General features: G+C 39.6%; 1 protein-coding gene across 3 annotated transcripts in view; it reads left to right on the top strand.

The window, feature by feature from the left end:
• Positions 1 to 22,826, top strand: part of Dock3 (dedicator of cytokinesis 3) — a 296,390-nt gene that overhangs the window by 160,848 nt on the left and 112,716 nt on the right. For all 3 annotated transcript variants that reach the window (XM_021171370.3, XM_085827985.1, XM_085827986.1), the window contains exons 11-12: positions 3,825 to 3,885; positions 5,260 to 5,407. In XM_021171370.3, the coding sequence (XP_021027029.1) occupies positions 3,825 to 3,885; positions 5,260 to 5,407 (209 nt within the window). The remainder of the gene's footprint in view (positions 1 to 3,824; positions 3,886 to 5,259; positions 5,408 to 22,826) is intronic.

Raw genomic sequence — 22,826 nt, 5'->3', positions numbered from 1 at the left:
TTCTCTTCCTCTCTCTCTCTCTCTCTCTCTGTCTCTCTCTCTGTCTCTCTCTCTGTCTCTCTCTCTGTCTCTCTCTCTCTCTCTCTCTCTCTCTCTCTCTCTCTCTCTCTCTCTCTCTCTCTCTCTCTCTCTTAAATTGCTTTATTTATTTACATTCCAAATGTTGCCACCCTTCCTGGTACCCCCTCCAAGAATTTTCACCCAATAACACTCCCCTTTGCCTCTGAACAAGTGTTCCCTCACCTACCCCACTCACTACACTAACCCACCCTCCCACCCCCACCTCGCCCACCCCCATCCCCACACACATCCCCCTTCCCTAGGGCATCAGGTCTCTACAGAATTAGGCTCATCCTCTCCCACTGAGGCCAGACAAAGCAGTCCTCTGCTACATGTAGGCCAGGGGCCCCGATCAGCCTATGTGTGTGTGTTTGGGAGCTCCCAGGGGTGTCAGCTAGTTGACGCTGTTGGTCTTCCTGTGGGGTTGCCATCCCCTTCAGTCCTTCCTATAACTCTTCCATAGGGGTCCCCAACCTCAGTCCAATGATTGGCTTTAGGTATCTACATCTGTCTCAGCTGCTGGTAGAGCCTTTCAGAGAACAGCTACGTCTGTAAGCTCAACATAGCATCAGTTAATAGTGCCAGAGTTTGGTGCCCACCCATGGGACAGATCCCAAGTTGGGCCAGTCACTGGATGGTCTTTCCTTCAATCTCTGCTCCATTTTTGTCCCTTTTAGACAAAATTTCAATTTTGGGTGGAAATCTCTGAAGATGATTGTATGACCCCATCCCTGCACTGGGGGCCCTGTCTTTCTGCCGGAGGTGGTCTCTTCAGGTTCTGTCTCCTCACTGTTGGGCATTTCGGCTCAGGTCACCCCCCTTGAGTCCTGGGAGCCTCTCACATCCCAGGTCTCTGGTACTTTCTAGAGGTTCAACTCACTCTCCACCCCTTACCTCTGGCAGCTGCATATTTCCATTCATTCTCTTGACCCCCTGGGCTTCTCTTCTGTCTCCCCCCATACCTGATCCTGCCCCCTTTTACCCCACCCCTATCGCTCTTCCATCCAGGTCCCTCCCCCTCTCTGCCTCGCATTATTATTTTGTTCCCCTTCTAAGTGGGATTGAAGCATCTGCACTTGGGCCTTCCTTCTTATCTCTCCTGTGTTCTTAGTTGTGGCAGACCTCCTCTGAGACAGACTGGGGAGGGCGTGGGGAGCAAGCACACCCATCTGCAGAGGATTCAGGTACTGGTGCAGACAGGAAGGAAGCCAAGGCTAAGACAGAGCAGGCTGGATAGGTAGGGGAAGGGAAGTTAACCTGTATGGTTCAAAATATTCAAGTCTAATGGAGGTGGGGGGAGGGGCAGCAGGAGACTGGAGGTTCCTCTAGGATAGCTGGCTGCTCAGAACAGCTTGGCTTGTGGCCCAGAGGGCTGAGCCAGCAGGGAAGATGGGGAGGGGTGGAGGGGAGGAAAGGTTACCTGTATGGTTCAGGAGTCTCATATCTGACTGGGATTTTTCTTAGACGTGAAAGGAAAAACATGAGAAACTGTTTCATGAAAGACAAAGGTCACTCCGTCTGGCATTACTAAGTCACAGTAAGCTGCGAGTGGGTAACCTGATGACAAATCTGAAGCACAGTAGATGGTAGGTAGGTAGGTAGACATGTATGTGAATATGGGTGAACTTTTTGTGGCAGTTTTACTATTCCTAGTGTGATGCTCTAAATAAGAAGATAGCAATTGTGTTACTTTATAGTGTATTCTAAATATAAAAATTTAGACTGATTTTTGTAACTTCAGCTTTAAAGTTTCTGATTTGGAATCAGATTTGTTTACTTAAAAGAAGCTCTTTAAAATTTCCAATACTCTTATTTTCAGGACCAGTAAGATGACACAGTAGATAATATACTTGCTGCCAAGCCTGATGGCCTGAGTTTGATTCTAGCTCCTCCATGATAGAAGGAGAAAACTGACTCATGCAAGGTGTTCTCTGACCTCCACATGCTTGCCACATACACATGCTCCCTCTATCAGTAAATAAGTAAATTAATAAATGGAAAAATACTTTCAACATTATAACTTGGTACAGATAATAACAATTAATCATCTAAATTTAGACCCAAATAATTTACCAAGATTTCACTAAGACCAAATTAACTCATTTACAGGAAATTCGGCCAGTGTGTAAGAATGGTTTGGGGACGTGGGATGAATATAAAGTTAGTATAGAATAAATTTTTAGCATATTAGTCATTAATGAACTTTTAATATTTTGCTACATGTATTGCACTGAACATTTATCTCTTATATTACAAAATGGTTTTACATGGTGACAGAATAAACATAGATGATTTCCATTGTGAAACTTTTGTAGCTACTTTATTAGGTGATCTAAATTAGAGCTAGAAGAATATTATCAATAAGATAAAAATTCAAGGAATACATATTCAAGTTTTCAGTATATAAATATTTTAAGTTTTTATTTTAGTAAAGATTTTCATGCAATGTATTTTGATATTTCCCCGTCCCCCAAGATAGTTTCAAGATTCTTCCCAGCCTTCCTACCCACCTAATTCACGTTCTTTCTCTCTCTCAAAAACAAAACACAAACAAACAAAAAACAGAGAAAAAAAAGAAAATTAAAATGAAGCAAAAGAAAACCCAATAAGACAAAAAAAGAACAAAACAAAATGAAACGTCCCCCTACACACACACATACACACACACACACACACACACACACACACACACACACGACACACACAGAGTCAATTTTATGTTGGATAGCTACTCCTGGGCATGGGGCCTGCCCTGGAGTATGGTTGGTATACCCAGTGACACTCCATAGGAGAGAACTGATTTTCTCTTCTCTAGCAGGTTTCAGTTGCTAATAGCTTCTTAGTTAGAAGTGGGACTTTGTGTCCACTGCCCCTTCTGGGATTTTTTTCTATTGTAGAACCTGTGCAGGTCTTATAGTTGTTGTCATAGTCTCTGTGAGTTCATATATGTATCAGTTCTGTTGTATTTGGGAGATATTGTTTCCTTAGAATCATCCATAATGTCTGGTCCTTACAGTCTTTCTTCCTCTTTGGCATAGATCCCTGGAGCCTTGAGGGGAGGGACTTGATAAAGACATCCCATTTAGGTCTGAGTCCTCCAAAGTATCTCATTCTTTGCACACTTTCCAGTTCTGGGTCTCCCATCTATTGCAAGAAGACATTTCTCTTTTGAGGGTTGAGCAAGGCACTTACATATGGCATATATACATATGGCACTTACATATGGCTTAAACCATTAAGAATCATTCTATTGCTGTGTTCCTTTAGCAAATTAATAGCAGTAAGTTTTCTCCTAGAGCCTATGACTTATCTAGTTCTTGGCCATTTGAGCAGTGTCAGGCACGATATCTTTCTCATGGGGTAGACCTTAAATCCTATTAGAAAGTGGTTGTTACTCCTAAGATACATTTCCTGTAGGCAGGTTGCTGTTGTACGTGCTGGACCTGTTTGATATTGATGGTTGCAGTAGTAGAGTACCTTCCAGCATCATAAACACTAGTTACTTAGAGGGCTTAAACTTCTAAGTGAGCACTGGTTTGATTTTTTCATTATTTAATAACACAAGTAAAAAGTGTTTTCAATAATAGAGCCTCTTCCCCTCCCCCAGTATAAATCTTGTATTCTATAATCTCACTTCTCCCACCTGTAATCTATACTGAAAGCAAGCTATAATAAAGTTCAAGTGGAATTTGAATGGAAGGAAATTTATCATAATTTTCTGTGCATTATTTCTCGAAATTTATTTATTCTTTTCCTTTCCTTAGGATCTGAGCAGCAAAGATATGAAGAGAGATTTATACATAGTTGCCCATGTGATCCGAATAGGTATTGTACACTTTAGTTGTTCTCATGATTAAGACTGTCTAAATTTAGGATAAATATTTATCTGAACTTTGTCTTTCCTGCAATTTCAGGTCTCAGGATTAGAGTCTCAGTCTGTCTGTCTGTCTGTCTCTCTCTCTCTCTCTTTCTCTAAGCTTTGCCTCCAAGCTCAGCTGCTGCAGTAGCTGGATTTGATACAAATGCATACATGTTTTCCCCATTTCAGATCTTCTGGTCCTTCTTGCTTTTGGACTCAAACTTTGTATTTTAACCTTTTTCACGTTCTTCCTGTGTTACCTGCTTCTGTGTCTGTCTTTACCCTCCAGAGCTTTTACAAAGATACTGGAGTGCTAGCTAGTGAACAGGTGGTATTTGCTGTTTGTTGTAGTTTCTGTCCAAAATATGCACCTGTGCCATTTCCCTCACAATTAAAGTCCTTTTCACCACTGCAGATGAATAGCAGGTCATTTCTACTCCAATTGAGATGAAAGAAAGTAGCTTTTCACTACTGTTCCGTTGTTGGATTATCCATACATATTTCAGGTTTGGGTGGTATAACTAACCACGTTTTCCTACATAGTATAAGTTCCAGAATATGGTGTGCCATTTTGTCAAAAATATATTTAATCCTTTGACAATATAACAAGTATTTTGCCTTCATAAAGGGTTTGTTGAAACCTTGTATCACTGTTGGCACAGACTTGCTCACTTGGAGGAGTAAGCATCCATCCACAACCAAGATTTCTCTCACCTCCACAGAGGTTCAGCAGTGCCTTTTAGCATTAAAATTTGGTTAGAGGAAGAACACAGTGTCCTCTTTTTTCTGTGTATACAGTTTATGAGTGCAGTTAAAAATACTGAAGTTCTGTCATTAGTATGGCCATCAAGTTTAAATCTGGCAACAGGCTGATTTTTCTAAGAAGTTCATCAAGTCATTCTTATTTTTATATGATTAATAAATGCATGGTTGCCAGGCAGTGGTGGCACACGCCTTTAATCCCAGCACTTGGGAGGCAGAGGCAGGTGGATTTCTGAGTTCAAGGCCAAACTGGTCTACAGAGTGAGTTCTAGGATAGCCAGGGCTACACAGAGAAACCCTGTCTCGAAAAACCAAAATAAATAAATAAATAAACAAATAAACAAATAAATAAATGCATGGTTGGTGTTCATTGAATAAAACACAGAAAAGGGGCTTAGGCCAGAGGTTAATTTGGTGTACGTGTACATAGATATCCTTAGGTGACTCGTTTCAGCTCCTTGCTCTTCTTAGAGGATCTGTTAGGTACCTATAGCTCTGATGTCACTGGATGATAATTAGAAGATGTTAGAAAGGAGCCTGGATTCTCTGTGTAATTGTTGTTTTCTGCTGTACCTAAGGCCGGATGCTCCTGAATGACTCCAAAAAGGGTCCTGCTCACCTGCACTACAGGCGACCATATGGCTGTGCGGTTTTAAGCATACTGGATGTTCTACAGTCACTAACAGAATTAAAAGAAGAAAAGGATTTTGTTCTTAAGGTGTACACGTGAGTAATCCTACATAACAGGAGTAATGATTTGCAGCATGCCTCGAGAATAGCAGTTCTTAAGTCGTGTGAACATAGACTTAGCATATGTAGTATAGGGAGGTTAGTGGGAAAGCAAAGATTTTGGTGCAAGCTTTCAGAAGCTCTGGAAACTTTGTTTTTGCTATGTTTCCTAGTTACTAAAACATCTGAACTTGGAGCCTTTTATTCTAAAGTGAAAGTCTGATAGTACTCATTTCTTGTTCATACTGTAATATTAATTTTCTCTGTAGAATAACCCAACTTTATTATATACTTACAGAAAAGCTAACAAAAAATTTATCTTAAATAACAAAAGGGTTTTTTTGTTGTTGTTTTTGGGAGGGTTATTTTATTATTTTTATTTATTTATTTATTTTTGGTTTTTTTGAGACAGGGTTTCTCTGTGTAGCCCCGACTGTTCTGGAACTCACTCTGTAGACCAGGCTGGCCTCGAACTCAGAAATCTGCCTGCTTCTGCCTCCCAAGTGCTGGATTAAGTCGTTCGCCGCCACCACCCGGCAAAAGTCTTCTTTATGTAGTACTTACCCACCAGTTACTGCTTTTGAGCTAGCCAAGAGTGCAGAATATTTAAAAGAATTATTATGAATCGGGTTATGATATATTTGAGGAAAAGCCAACACTTTTGAGTATCCAAGACTGTATTCTTCTTTTCTGCTACCACAAATCTCTTAGTCACATCCAACATGCCATGGGACTGTTTTTAGTACTCCTCAACCAGGGGATCTGACTTACAGATGAATTCTCTCTCCTCATGGTTCTTGCTCAGCAGTAGAAATAGAAAAGGAACTAATAGGAGAAACATAGATCAGGAGTATATAGACTTTCTTTGCTTATCGGAAATAAATCGTAGTCTTAAAAATAATTAGTGGTGAATTTAGTGAGTTTTTGTTTTGCTTTTTTTTTTTTTTTTTTAATAATGGGGATGTTTTTAAAACAGTAATTCCAGGGGGCTTGGAACTCACTGTGTGTTCCAACCCGGCTTCTAGCTAATGATGATCCTCCTGTCTCAGTTTCCTGCTTGGTGGGATTGTAGTCACAGCTGACTGTGCCCAGCTTTACTAAGTTCCTAAACCAAGTCTGATCATTTTTAATATTTATCTTATTTCATGTCTATAAATATTTTTCTGCATGTATGTAAAAATATCATATTATGCCTGGTATTTACAGAGGTCAAAAGAGGGCTGTCTTAGTCAGGGTTTCTGTTCCTGGACAAAACATCATGACCAAGAAGCAAGTTGGGGAAGAAAGGGTTTATTCAGCTTACATTTCCACATTGCTGTTCATCACTGAAAAAGTCAGGACTGGAACTCAAGCAGGTCAGGGAGCAGGAGCTGATGCAGAGGCCATGGAGGGATGTTCTTTACTGGCTTGCTTCCTCTGGCTTGCTCAGCCTGCTCCCTTATAGAACCCAAGACTACCAGCACAGAGATGGCCCCACCCACAAGGGGGCCTTTCCCCCTTGATCACTAATTGAGAAAATGCCTTACAGTTGGAGCTCATGGAGGCATTTCCTCAATTGAAGCTCCTTTCTCTGTGATAACTCCAGCTGTGTCAAGTTGACACAAAACTAGCCAGTACAATTGATCCCTTGTCAACTTGACACACAAACACATCACTAGTAAGCCCTAACCCTTACATTCTTATTCATCCCCAAGATCTAAATAACTTTAAACGTCCCACAGTCTTTACATATTCTTAAAATTTCAATCTCTTTAAAATATCCATCTCTTTTAAAATCCAAAGTCATTTTACAATTAAAAGTCTCTTATCTGTGGGCTCCACTAAAATAGTGTCTTCCTTCAAGAGGGAAAATATCAGGGCACAGTCACAATCAAAAGCAAAAATTAATCTCCAACCGTTCAACGTCTGGGATCCAACTCACGATCTTCTGGGCTCCTCCAAGGGCTTGGGTCACTTCTCCAGCCATGCCCTTTGTAGCATGTGTCATCCTCTAGGCTCCAGATGCCTGTACTCCACACAAAACTAGCCAGTACAAGGGCTTTGGATCCACCCCCTGAAACGAGTTATGGATGACCGTAAACCACCGTGTAGGTGCTGGGAATCAAACCCAGGTCCTCTGCAAGCATAGCCAGGGCTTTTAACTACAGCCCTTATTTATGTTAATTAAAAACAAAAACAAAACAAAAAAACAGTTCTCTGTTAGCTTTAACATTGTATCATTTTCCCAAATTAAGCTAAATCCAGCCAGTCATCTTGCTAATAAATTTTTACCATAATATTTTATGTACATTTTCCTGTTTTATCTGTTTTGTTTGACTCTGATATGGAATGAACTTAATTTATAATTACCCTTAATTCAGGACTTTCTGTACTCAAGTACATTTAATTATTTTCAAAATAAAAGCTCAAATATATTTGGTATGTATCTTTTCAGCTCTGTTGGTGGAGTTGCAGAACTTATAGGTTGAAAATCTTTCATAGAAGTAGTTGTTTACAAAGAAACAGTTGTCTAGCTTTCTCCTTAGTATATGAGTCAGAGTTTCTAAAAATACTGAGTTTCTTCTTTGGTGGGTGGTAAAGCATACTTCTTCACATACTTGCCCTTAAAAATGAGTAAAGAGAAATCCAAGGTCGTTGTTATCACCATCTTACTCCATTATATTCCTTCTGAAATTCGAAGGGCTGAAGGATGGTGCAAAAGGTGGTGTATCTGTGTGGAGTGGTCATCCTCACTTTATTAGTGTTGCTGCACTTGCGCTGCATCCCTTCTGACACACTGCTGGGAGGCTACAACAGCTTTCAGGACAGTGTGCCACTTTGTAAGAAGTTGACTCTTCGCTCCTTCCTAGGGTTGTTGTCAGTCCCAAAAAGCCAAAGAACGCTGTGTTTATAGAAAGGAATAGTTATTTTTACCTTTCAAAAGAGTAGCACGTTAAAATGTAGGATGACTTTTCCCCTTGAAGAGGTTACAAGACTGTCAAACAGATCCCCTAATGCAGGGTTGTGAAGTTGATTTTTCATGCACTGTGGAATCCTTTGAGAATTAGTAACTTAAATCTCTATCACCTCATTGAGCCTAGCCCTCAGCAGGAGGAGAATGTTCCAGTGCATTTCAGGTGACGTTTGTTGGTTCAGTTTAGTCGTAAGCCTAAAGGCTTTACTAATTTCTAAAAGTACTTTAGCCTTTGCTATGATAGAATTTTCTTTGGGGGGGGGTATTTATTTCATTTACATTTCCAGTGCTATCCCAAAAGTCCCCCATCCACTCCCCCACCCACCCACTCCCACTTCTTGGCCCTGGCGTTCCCCTGTACTGAGGCATATAAAGTTTGCACGACCAATGGGCCTCTCTTCCCACTGATGGCCGACTAGGCCATCTTTTGATACATATGCAGCTAGAGACACGAGCTCCAGTGGGGTACTGGTTAGTTCATATTGTTGTTCCACCTATAGGATTGCGGATCCCTTTAGCTCCTTGGGTAGCTCCTCCATTGGGGGCCCTGTGATCCATCCAATAGCTGACTGTGAGCATCTACTTCTGTGTCTGCTAGGCCCCAGCCTAGTCTCACAAGAGATAGCTATATCTGGGTCCTTTCAGCAAAATCTTGCTAGTGTATGCAGTGGTGTCAGCGTTTGGAAGCTGATTATGGGATGGATCCCCGGATATGGCAGTCTCTAGATGGTCCATCCTTTCGTCTCAGCTCCAAACTTTGTATCTGTAACTCCTTCCATGGGTGTTTTGTTCCCAATTCTAAAAAGGGGTATGAAAATCTGTTCTACAGACTTAATCAGTAATGGGCAAAATTATCTGTTTTGTTAACATTCTCATTATTGAGCAGACTCAATCTTTACTAGAGGAAATTCAAACCTCCTGTCTGTCTCTGCCAAGGCCAGTACTATGCTTTATAGTATTTTTAAATACTATATGTGTATATGGCAAGTTACCATATCTTTTTAAATTAATTAATTAACTAATTAATTTATGTATTACTTACTCATTTTACATCCTGCTTGTTAACTCTCCACCTCCTGGTCACTCCTCCTACAATCCTTCACCCATTCCCTACTTCCCCTTCTCTTCTGAGTGGTTGAGACCCCCTGGAGATCCCCCTAGCCTGGTACTTCAAGTGTCTGTGAGGCTAGAGGCTTTTTCTCCCACTGAGGCCAGACAAGGCAGCCTAGCTAGAACATATCTCACATACAGGTGACAGCTTTTGGGATAGCTCCCATTCCAGTTGTTCAGGACCAACAGGAAGACCAAGCTACACATCTGCTACATATGTGTGGGGAGGCCTAGGTCCAGCCTGAGTATGTTCTTTGGTTGGTGGTTCAGTGTCTGAGAGCCCCAAGGGTCCAGGTTAGTTGATTCTGTCGGTCTTCCTGTGGAGTTCTTATCCCCTTAGGGGCTGCAACCCTTCCTTCTGTTTTTCCATAGATGTCCCCAAGGGTGGGTATGTGGCACTCTCTCAGAGGCAAAGTGAAGGGGGGTTGGGGTGAAGAACTCTGGGAAGGACTTGGAAGGGGGGATAATATTTGGAATGTAAATAAATAAAATAACAATTAAAAAGAAAGAAACATGTTACCTACTATGATATAGTTATTGCTCGGTGTTTATAAACAATAAAACTAATTTTACTTCTTGAAAAAAAGAGTTCCCAAGCTCCATCCACTGTTTGGCTCTGGGTGTCTGCATCTGTCTGAGTCAGTTGAGAACCACATCCTTTTAACAAAATGATAAGAAGAAACTGAAACATGAAAACTAGGTGGTTTTCTGAGTCAAATACCTTACCATAAATAACCAAAAATAAATAACCATCATATGCATTTCAGTTTAATAAAAATGTCATCTTACTTCTTACTTAGACGGATAAAGGGACACAGGCAGGAAATTTAAACATTGTCAGACTTTAGGAAACTAAAAACGAAGAGTGCCAGGAACTAAAGCCAATATTTGGAAGGGATGGGTATCATGAATAATGAATTTGACCAAATACAAGAAGATTCTGAGCACTTGATGACCACTGTCCAGTTTTACAATGACAAAAACTTAAGCAGGCATTCATAGAGGGACAATTGTAATAAAATGAATGATACAAATATATATTCTATATTACTTGTTACATAAAAATTTATTGTGAATTGTATACTCTGCCTCATACTCTGTCAAATTGTGAAGTGTTGGTTATTCTCCATTCTCACATTTTATGAAAAAAGTCATGAACTTATCATATGTAGCCATACCATCATGGCTTTGCTGTAAGTAGAACTACTTTCTGCATCAACTGACAAGATTTTCCAAGGAACATAGTTTTTGTTCCCATAGGGCTCCTTTTGATGTATTCTTTGTTCCTTAATGATGCTCTCTCATTTGAGACTATGACTTGATCAAAGTAATCACGGGAGGTCCTTATTGTTTCTTCCATTTTTATAGAGGAGTAAATTGATGTTAATTGGTTCCTGGCGTCATAACAGCAGAAGTTCATAGAGCTAGGATTTGAACCCAACTCCTCTTAACTTCTTAATGTGCCAGCACATTTTTGTTTCCCATTTCAAGTTTGCATGTATTATACTGGCAAGAGCCTCCATTTAGAAGTTGAGCGAGAAAAAAAAATAACAGATTTCAAATTAATAAAATAAAAACAATAAGAAAGAGAAAAAAAAGAAGTTGAGCGAGAGAGACTCATGGGACAGCTGTATGGCTTTAAGCCTTTGAGCCTACCTTATGCCTCTCTGAACCTCAGTCCTATCACTCCAAGGTGGAGACCATGGGACCTGTTTGGAGAGACTAATGACAAAATCTTATACAATGGTGTCCATAACATAACCATCACAGGCAACACTTGACTATTTCCACATCCAGGCTCTCTGGTAAACATTTGGCATGTTAACCTACTTAACCTTCACATACACTGCCTAGCACAAAAGGCCTGCTCAGATGATGGTAGTTTCTCATCAATGTTAGATTACCAGGAAGGACTTGGTTTGGTCGTGCACTTCTTGGCAGCTCCTCCAGCTGAAACCACCCACATTTCTCGTGCAGCATGGCATTAGGTCTGTGAGAAGAGGGGCTTCTAACATAAACAACAGCAAAGACAGCACAGTTTCTTCCTTAAGAGGTTTGCACATGTATTTTCAGTTGAGACATAGAAGTGTGTTTGTGGTCTAAACAGTTTCCATTTGGGCAATAGAGGGCAGATATATGTCATGAGAATGCATCTAAAATAAGTTAGATTGGTCAATTTATATCACCTTGGTCTTAACAACTCCATTTGATTAGTCAGGTAACTTCTATAGGACTGTGGTTTTTTAAAATTCATCCTTCTAATTTTTCTCTTTCTCCTTTTATGCTAAAGGTAAAGGTGTCATTATCTAAATTAGTATTAATGATGTCCCTAAATATGTATGTTACGGCCCCTTTTCTAATATAAGAACTTTAACTAAATATAATTAAGTAGATTCCACAAAGAAATACATACAATTTTAGTCAGTACTAAAAGCAGTTATCTCAAATCTTGACCAAAATTTAATAGTTACTATTAGAAGGAGGCAGACAAGATGAGAATATTTCCTGACATAAGGCAGACAAGAGCATGGAAGCATGACTGTGAGAGTGAGGCTCTGCAGCCTCTCCTGTTCTCCCTATCTGCCTTTGGGACCAGCCAGACCTATGTTTGGACTCCTGCCTGACCTTATTCTCCTTATCTGAAAGGATGGGCATGGTGATAATACCACTGTGCTGTTGCCTTCATTTTGGAAATGAACACAGCAGTTATTGACCTTTCACAGGCAATCTTCAAAATGCAAACTCATAGGTCTTAACAGCCCTTAAAATAGTTAAAAGATGTTTGGAGGCTACCTACCCAGGAAAATATGAGTGGATATTTATCAGCAACTCAGAAATGAAGAGGATAATAAAATAGTAGAGAAGGATCAAATAACGAAATATGCTTCAGTGAGTGAGAAGAGTGTTTTGAACTTTGTTGAACCTACTCTGCCCTGTGATTCTGAATGCTTGGAGAACCTATGTGGAAAATAAAAGTTGTCTGTCCCTCTAATTTAATCCCTGGACATACTACTCAGTTGTCTATGCTTGTTGTCCCTGTTTTGAAGAAAATGGGCTACCACAGCAGTACACAGATGATGACATCTTTCATGCATCTTATAAGTGAAGACAAACTATTGACATCAGTAATCAGAATCTACATAATAATTTGATTGGGTATAACATAATCATGTTTCATTATAATCATGAATCATTTGATTATTTAATAAATTCTCACATTTAAATTTTTTTCTACAAAATATCCTAGTGATTGGATAAAATATACTGATGAAGCTATATCCATCTAAATAAAATGATTTGCATAGCTTCTTTTTATCCTAACCCCGTATTTAATGTCACTCATATCCTCATCCTCAAATACACAGTGAGCATATTTATTACTAGTCGCTTGCCTTGTAATACATCCTCATCAAGTCAGCCTTTGATCCTAAATCATAGCAATGAAATGGGTCTCCATTTATTACACAAGTCCCCCAGCAAGTTCAGCCCTCATTGAAAGCCATCATTGCTCTCTATATAGGAATAGGTTTTTTTTAATCTGCTAATTTCCATTTCACCTTCCTCTAGAGACTTGCACAGTATGTCAGTCTGTCCTGAGTTCTTTGTTCTTTCTTCTGCCTAGATTGTTGTTTCATTTTCAATGCCTTTTTTCTTTTGCTGGGTACTTACTCGTTATGTCTGTTCTCATATATTCTGAGGCTTATAATGCTCAGTATATCTTTGGTGCTTTTTCTCTTCCTTTTTATTTTAAAATCATTTTCTTTTTCAAAACTCAATGAGCTAGATGTGGTGGTACATGCTTCTAATTCCTCAACAGAATGAGGAAGGATAATCTTGAGCTGTATGTCAATCACCCTAGGCTACTGTGAGACCCTGTCTCTTAAAAAAAAAAAGTCATAACAACAAAAGAAGTATAGACTAGACTTCTTCGTGGAGTTATGGAAATGAAGTTGGAGATGTTAATATGAACTTGTCTATCTTAATACATAGGCAGGTGGCTACGTATAGACTTATTTATAAATATCTCTGTATATATATATATATATTTTATATATTATGAATACATATAGAGAGTATGAATTTTTATACACACATATTTTCTTGTTCTGTCAGTTGAAGAGGTCCAGAAGCAACAATATTCCAGTTACAAGATCCCATTCAGAACATAATTCTTGTATTTGAACACTATACTTCAGTTAAAGGAACCAGGGATCATTGGAAGAGTAGATGAGCCAAGGATTAGAGTAGCACATATACAAAATGATTCTGAAACAAAGGAAGTAAATGCTCATAAATATTTTTTAATGTTCAAGGAGTTGCATAAAGGGTTAGAGGAGCATAGGAAGAGCCGACTGAGTGAACTCTCAGTGACCAAAGATATAATTAAACCAATACTGAATTGTACTTCAAGCTATTTAACTTATCTCTAAATTATTATTATTATAAAACATTACTGAGTAAGTAACTTGCAGAGAATAAACAAGTCTGTCTAGAAGGATCTCAGATAGTACATGTAGATGTTAGACCCAAGATGCACAATCCACTGTTCTTTTAAGAGGAGATATGCATGAAATCTCTTTCCAAATGGTACAATGTGGAAGATGAGGGCCAGGGATGGAGAGTAAAATAATATATTTAAAACAGAGAGAGAGAGAGAGAGGGAGAGGGAGAGGGAGAGAAAGGATATGAATGAGACAGAGAGAGAGGCTTCGGCCACATGAGCAGAGTTAGCATTCAAATTGGCAAGGCTGAAGTGGAGAGATGGCTCATTGCTTAAGAACATGGAATACTCATAGAGAACCAGAATTCAGTTCCCAGTACTCAGGTTATATGACCACTACTTCTGACTGCAGCTCCTCAGTCAGTTTTTATACCTCTAGTCTCTATGGGTCACACACACTCATGTGCATATACCCCCACACACACACACACACACATACACACACATAATTTAAACAAAAACAATTATCTGATAATCAAGGCGCCTGCATGGGTCTGACTTAGGTCCTGGGTGTATAGCTTGGTGTTCTTCTGGGACTCCTCTAACAGTCAGAGTTGTGGCTATCACTGATACTTTAGCCTATTTTTGGACCATTTCCCATTCCTGGGTTACCTCATCTAGCCTTAATATGGAGGGGGTGACTAGTCTCACTGCAACTTGCTTTGCCAAGTTTGGGATTCCATGGGAGGCCTGCCCTTTTCTGAAAAGAATTGAAGGAGTACTGGATGGGGAGAGGAGAAAAGGGAGGGGGAGTGAAGGAGGGAGTGTAAACTGTGGTTCAAAGTGATGTATAAGAATAAAACATTTTAAAAAGGGACCATTGTGTTAATAGTATGTTCCTTTGACATAATTTAATAAAATATCACTTAGTCATTACATTACTGTTAGTGGTCTTCTTCCCCCGTGAGGTAAAGCCTGCACAAATACCAGTTATAGCTTTATAAAATAACTGACAGTTACTCCTCAAGACTGACAAGGTTATTTTAAAGAGAAGTTTGAGGGTGGTCATAGTTGAGGAATCTAAGGAGACATGATGCCATGGGTCATGGATCATGACGTCATAGATGGAAACTTGGAATAGAGAAGAAAGTATGGACTTAGGTAATAATCAGATCTAACTGTAAGGTTTAAATGTTGCTTCGTTATTTTGACAAATGTACTATAATAACATAAAATGTTGATAATTGGATAAACAGTATGGGGATGTATGTGAACCTTTTGTAATATTTTATAATTCTTTCATAGGTGTAAGGCTGTTACAAAATAAAGACAGTAGATACTTAAATAGAAAGAGTCTACCTAGCATAATGGCCTCTATGTAGTGATAAGCAGGGGCCACTTTCATAACTATAAGAGGCCTTTAATAAGGAGTCTGTAAGTAGCAAATGATGGACTTTGTACAGACAAGACGTGTGCTCAGAGTCTCTTCTGTCCGGTTTGAGGCTGTGCTTTTCTTGTTCTAAGACAATAAAGTTTCTCCTTACCATGTAAGTCTCATCAGCGCTGGGTTATAGCAGTGCACCAACAAACATGGCCAACAGTATTTTGTAAAGCAGGAATTATGGTAGTCTAAGATAATGAAGTTTATTAATTATGCTAAGTATTTTAAAGCTAAAACAATATTGCTTATTTAAGTATATTACACTGAAGACAGAATCGGTTTCTAGTTAAGAAAAGGGCTTATATTTTATTTAAAGTAGATAAAATGTTACAGAAATATTTTTTTGCTTGTTAGAAATGTGCGTGGTGGCGCACGCCTTTAATCCCAGCATTTGGGAGGTAGAGACAGGCGGATTTCTGAGTTCGAGGCCAGCCTAGTCTACAGAGTGAGTTCCAGGACAGCCAGGAATACACAAGAAAAACCCTGCCTCGAAAAAAAACCAAAAAAAAAAAAAAAAAAAATAGAAATGTGAAAGAAAGGAAAACTATAGAAGGTGAAGAAGCCAGTGCAATTCCTTGACCTTGATAACTCACTTTCTTTCTATACTAATGAATAATCCAAACTAATGACTTGTGAATAAGTGTGGGCATATAAATGATGTGTTTGTTAGCCCAGAATAGGGTTTTTGTAATTTAAAATTACAGAGTATTTTTGTCTAGATATATGAGTAATGACAACATTGGTCATAACTGAGGGAGTCTGCTAGAAGAATAGGAAGATAAGATAGAAAGTCATGAAGTGATCAAGTGTAAAGAGTACCTGCTAATTTTATAAACCTAGAAAGATGTCAAGAAAAGAAAAAGTTATCAAGGCAGGTGTTTTGGAGCCCTCGTAAGCTGGACACTTGTAATGTCTTGACTGCATGAACAAGATGAGGCAGTGTACAAGTCAGAGGGGAAGGCACTGCTGCCAGCACCTCTCAGTGTTTGTTACCAGCAGAATTATAAATCATAAGCGATTATTTTAAAGCACTCTCCTTTCTTCTTTGTTTAGAAGGAATTCTGTAAGCCTACGTCTCCCTCAGAACTCTGTTGACTCATTCATCAAAACAGTTGCGAGCATATGAAGCTTAGTGTTGACTAAGAAGTCCAAAAACTACTGACTCGTTAGCAAAATGAATTTAGTTATTTGCCTCCTTCGTGTGAGTGGCCTCTAAACTATCTCTGACATTCAGAAACCTGTGATGCCCCGTACTTCTAGATGGAATGTTGCTATAATGCTTATATTGACGTTTTTCTGGAAATGGGCGCTTGTGAGTGATCAGTAAGCAATACTAGGATCCTGTGTGTTATCTTTGTTCACGGATCCTGCGTCGTGCACTTGGTAGGACTGTAAACAAGGGCTTAGGGTAGAATTCTAGAGAGTTCAATGAAAATTTCAAGAGATGACCCAAATATCATTATATTTTCTTGGAATCCTCTTTAGGTTGAAGGATTTGTGATTGTTCTCTTAGAATTGCCCTTTATAGAGTCACTAAGCATCAGGATATAACAGAATTATGCTCTTCCTCTAGTCTCTTGTGTCCCTCAGAAGGAACTTTGAGTTCTCAAATGTTCAGGAATCCAGCCATAGCTGTAAAGCTTTCTGTCCTGAGATCACAGAGCTCTTGAGCCACTGTTCTCCAAAGCTTTTCATTTTCTCTTCTGGATGAAATGGGATTTACATTGCCTAATCTTAGAAAGGCTTCCTCCCCTCCACGCCTAGGGTAATGACAGCTGAGTAACAGCAAATGCTTACTCCAGGAGAATAAAAAGTGTCGAGGAAAAAAGCCACACAGAACAGAGATACTAATTGTTCAAACTGGCAGATGGATTGCACACTTGGTGTCTCACTTTTCTAAATAACTGAAGCCTGGATGTTTTTATTCTTGAGAAGATTATGTGATTACTAGGAAACTACAGGGAGGGAAGAGGCGGGAGTGGGACTTAAAAAAATTCTCCAAAAAGAAACTAGAGAGAGCACACATTAGCAGCTTGACAACACACCTAAAAGCACTAGAACAAAAGGAAGCAAATTCACCCAAGAGGAGTAGACGGCAGGAAATAATCAAACTCAGGGGCGAAATCAACCAAGTGGAAACAAGAAGAACTATTCAAAGAATCAACCAATCAAGGAGCTGGTTCTTTGAGAAAATCAACAAGATAGAAAAACCCTTAGCCAGACTCACTAGAGGGCACAGGGAAAGCATTCTAATTAACAAAATCAGAAATGAAAAAGAAGACATAACAACAGATCCTGAAGAAATCCAAAACACCATCAGATCCTTCTACAAAAGGCTATACTCAACAAAACTGGAGAAACTGGATGAAATGGAGAAGTTTCTAGACAGATACCAGGTACCAAAGTTGAATCAAGATCAGGTTAATGATCTAAACAGCCCTATATCCCCCAAAGAAATAGAAGCAGTCATTAATAGTCTCCCAACCAAAAAAATCCCAGGACCAGATGGGTTTAGTGCAGAGTTCTATCAGACCTTCAAAGAAGATCTAATCCCAGTTCTTCACAAACTATTCCACAAAATAGAAACAGAAGGTACTCTATCCAACTCATTCTATGAAGCCACAATTACTCTGATACCTAAACCACAAAAAGACCCAACAAAGATAGAAAACTTCAGACCAATATTCCTTATGAATATTGATGCAAAAATCCTCAATAAAGTTCTTGCTAACCGAATCCAAGAACACATCAAAACAATCATCCATCCTGACCAAGTAGGTTTCATCCCAGGGATGCAGGGATGGTTCAATATACGGAAATCCATCAACGTAATCCAGTATATAAACAAACTCAAAGACAAAAACCACATGGTCATCTCGTTAGATGCTGAAAAAGCATTTGACAAGATCCAACACCCATTCATGATAAAAGACTTGGAAAGATCAGGAATTCAAGGCCCATACCTAAACATGATAAAAGCAATCTACAGCAAACCAGTAGCCAACATCAAAGTAAATGGTGAGAAGCTTGAAGCAATCCCTCTAAAATCAGGGACTAGATAAGGCTGTCCACTTTCTCCATACCTATTCAACATTGTACTTGAAGTCCTAGCCAGAGCAATTCGACACCAAAAGGAGATCAAAGGGATACAAATTGGAAAAGATGAAGTCAAAATATCACTTTTTGCAGATGATATGATAGTATATATAAGTGACCCTAAAAATTCCACCAGAGAACTCCTAAATCTGATAAACAGCTTCGGTGAAGTAGCTGGATATAAAATTAACTCAAACAAATCAATGGCCTTTCTCTACAAAAGAATAAACAGGCTGAGAAAGAAATTAGGGAAACAACACCCTTCTCAATAGTCACAAATAATATAAAATATCTTGGCGTGACTCTAACTAAGGAAGTGAAAGATCTGTATAATAAAAACTTCAAGTCTCTGAAGAAAGAAATTATAGAAGATCTCAGAAGATGGAAAGATCTCCCATGCTCATGGATTGGCAGGATCAACATTGTAAAAATGGCTATCTTGCCAAAAGCAATCTACAGATTCAATGCAATCCCCATCAAAATTCCAACTCAATTCTTCAACGAATTAGAAAGTGCAATCTGCAAATTCATCTGGAATAACAAAAAACCTAGGATAGCAAAAACTCTTCTCAAGGATAAAAGAACCTCTGGTGGAATCACCATGCCTGACCTAAAGCTCTACTACAGAGCAATTGTGATAAAAACTGCATGGTACTGGTATAGTGACAGACAAATAGACCAATGGAATAGAATTGAAGACCCAGAAATGAACCCACACACCTACGGTCACTTGATCTTCAACAAGGGAGCTAAAAACATCCAGTGGAAGAAAGACAGCATTTTCAACAAATGGTGCTGGCACAACTGGTTATTAACATGTAGAAGAATGCGAATCGATCCATTCCTATCTCCTTGTACTAAGGTCAAGTCTAAGTGGATCAAGGAACTTCACATAAAACCAGAAACACTGAAACTTATAGAGGAGAAAGTGGGGAAAAGCCTTGAAGATATGGGCACAGGGGAAAAATTCCTGAATAGAACAGTAATGGCTTGTGCTGTAAGATCGAGAATTGACAAGTGGGACCTCATGAAACTGCAAAGCTTCTGTAAGGCTAAAGACACCATCAATAAGACAAAAAAACCACCAACACATTGGGAAAGGATCTTCACCTATCCTAAATCAGATAAGGGACTAATATCCAATATATATAAAGAACTCAAGAAGGTGGACTCCAGAAAGTCAAATAACCCCATTAAAAAATGGGGCTCAGAACTGAACAAAGAATTCTCACCTGAGGAATACCGAATGGCAGAGAAGCACCTGAAAAAATGTTCAACATCCTTAATCATCAGGGAAATGCAAATCAAAATAACCCTGAGATTCCACCTCACACCAGTCAGAATGGCTAAGATCAAAAATTCAGGTGACAGCAGATGCTGGCGAGGATGTGGAGAAAGAGGAAAACTCCTCCATTGTTGGTGGGATTGCAAGCTTGTACAACCACTCTGGAAATCAGTCTGGCGGTTCCTCAGAAAATTGGACATAGTACTACCGGAGGATCCAGCAATACCTCTCCTGGGCATATATCCAGAAGATGTCCCAACCGGTAAAAAGGACACATGGTCCACTATGTTCATAGCAGCCCTATTTATAATAGCCAGAAGCTGGAAAGAACCCAGATGTCCCTCAACAGAGGAATGGATACAGAAATTATGGTACATTTACACAATGGAGTACTACCCAGCTATTAAAAAGAATGAATTTATGAAATTCCTAGCCAAATGGATGGACCTGGAGGGCATCATCTTGAGTGAGGTAACACAATCACAAAAGAACTCACACAATATGTATTCACTGATAAGTGGATATTAGCCCAAAACTTAGGATACCCAAGATATAAGATACAATTTGCTAAACGCATGAAACTCAAGAAGAATGAAGACCAAAGTGTGGACACTGTGCCCCTTCTTAGAATTGGGAACAAAACACCCAGGGAAGGAGTTACAGAGACAAAGTTCGTAGCGGTGATGAAAGGATGGACCATTTAGAGACTGCCGTACCCAGGGATCCATCCCATAATCAACTTCTAAACGCTGACACCATTGCATACACTAGCAAGATTTTGCTGAAAGGACCCAAATATAGCTGTCTCTTGTGAGATGATGCTGGGGCCTAGCAAACACAGGAGTGGATGTTCACAGTCAGCTATTGGATGTATCACAGGGCTCCCAATGGAGAAGCTAGAGTAAGTACCCAAGGAGCTAAAGAGATCTGCAACCCTATTGTTGGAACAACATGATGTACTAACTAGAACCCCGGATCTCTTGTCTCTAGCTGCATATGTATCGAAAGATGGCCTAGTCAGCCATCAATGGAAAGAGAGGCCCATTGGACTTGCAAACTTTATATGCCCCAATATAGGGGAATGCCAGGGCCAAAAGAATGGGAATGGGTGGGTAGGGAAGTGGGGGGCGCTATGGGGGACTTTTGGGATAGCATTAGAAATGTAATTGAGGAAAATATGTAATAAAAATATTAAAAATTAAAAAAAAAAAAAAACACCCAGGGAAGGAGTTACAGAGACAAAGTTCGTAGCTGTGATGAAAGGATGGACCATTTAGAGACTGCTGTATCCAGGGATCCATCCCATAATCATACACTAGCAAGATTTTGCTGAAAGGACCCAAATATAGCTGTCTCTTGTGAGACGATGCTGGGGCCTAGCAAACACAGGAGTGGATGTTCACAATCAGCTATTGGATGTATCACAGGGCTCCCAATGGAGAAGCTAGAGAAAGTACCCAAGGAACTAAAGGGATCTGCAACCCTATTTTTGGAACAACATGATGTACTAACCAGAACCCCGGAGCTCTTGTCTCTAGCTGCATATGTATCGAAAGATGGCCTAGTCGGCCATCAATGGAAAGAGAGGCCCATTGGACTTGCAAACTTTATATGCCCCAATATAGGGGAATGCCAGGGCCAAAAGAATGGGAATGGGTGGGTAGGGAAGTGGGGGGCGCTATGGGGGACTTTTGGGATAGCATTGGAAATGTAATTGAGGAAAATATGTAATAAAAATATTAAAAATTTAAAAAAAAGAAAAAAATAAATAAAAACTTCAAGTCTCTGAAGAAAGAAATTATAGAAGATCTCAGAAGATGGAAAGATCTCCCATGCTCATGGATTGGCAGGATCAACATTGTAAAAATGGCTATCTTGCCAAAAGCAATCTACAGATTCAATGCAATCCCCATCAAAATTCCAACTCAATTCTTCAACGAATTAGAAAGTGCAATCTGCAAATTCATCTGGAATAACAAAAAACCTAGGAGAGCAAAAACTCTTCTCAAGGATAAAAGAACCTCTGGTGGAATCACCATGCCTGACCTAAAGCTGTATACAGAGCAATTGTGATAAAAACTGCGTGGTACTGGTATAGTGACAGACAAGTAGACCAATGGAATAGAATTGAAGACCCAGAAATGAACCCACACACCTATGGTAACTTGATCTTCGACAAGGAAGCTAAAACCATCCAGTGGAAGAAAGACAGCATTTTCAACAAATGGTGCTGGCACAACTGGTTGTTATCATGTAGAAGAATGCGAATCGATCCATTCCTATCTCCTTGTACTAAGGTCAAATCTAAGTGGATCAAGGAACTTCACATAAAACCAGAGACACTGAAACTTATAGAGGAGAAAGTGGGGAAAAGCCTTGAAGATATGGGCACAGGGGAAAAATTCTTGAATAGAACAGCAATGGCTTGTGCTGTAAGATCGAGAATTGACAAGTGGGACCTCATGAAACTGCAAAGCTTCTGCAAGGCAAAAGACACCATCAATAAGACAAAAAGACCACGAACAGATTGGGAAAGGATCTTTACCTATCCTCAATCAGATAAGGGACTAATATCCAATATATATAATGAACTCAAGAAGGTGGACTCCAGAAAATCAAATAACCCCATTAAAAAATGGGGCTAAGAACTGAACAAAGAATTCTCACCTGAGGAATACCGAATGGCAGAGAAGCACCTGAAAAAATGTTCAACATCCTTAATCATCAGGGAAATGCAAATCAAAACAACCCTGAGATTCCACCTCACACCAGTCAGAATGGCTAAGATCAAAAATTCAGGTGACAGCAGATGCTGGCGAGGATGTGGAGAAAGAGGAAAACTCCTCCATTGTTGGTGGGATTGCAAGCTTGTACAACCACTCTGGAAATCAGTCTGGCGGTTCCTCAGAAAATTGGACATAGTACTACCGGAGGATCCAGCAATACCTCTCCTGGGCATATATCCAGAAGATGTCCCAACCGGTGAGAAGGACACATGCTCCACTATGTTCACAGCAGCCTTATTTATAATAGCCAGAAGTTGGAAAGAACCCAGATGCCCCTCAACAGAGGAATGGATACAGAAAATAT

Source organism: Mus caroli, unplaced genomic scaffold, assembly GCF_978045245.1.
Source record: "Mus caroli unplaced genomic scaffold, Mus_caroli_1 scaffold_11, whole genome shotgun sequence".
In the NCBI taxonomy this organism is placed as follows: domain Eukaryota; kingdom Metazoa; phylum Chordata; class Mammalia; order Rodentia; family Muridae; genus Mus; species Mus caroli.
This window is presented reverse-complemented; position numbering and strand designations above follow the sequence as displayed.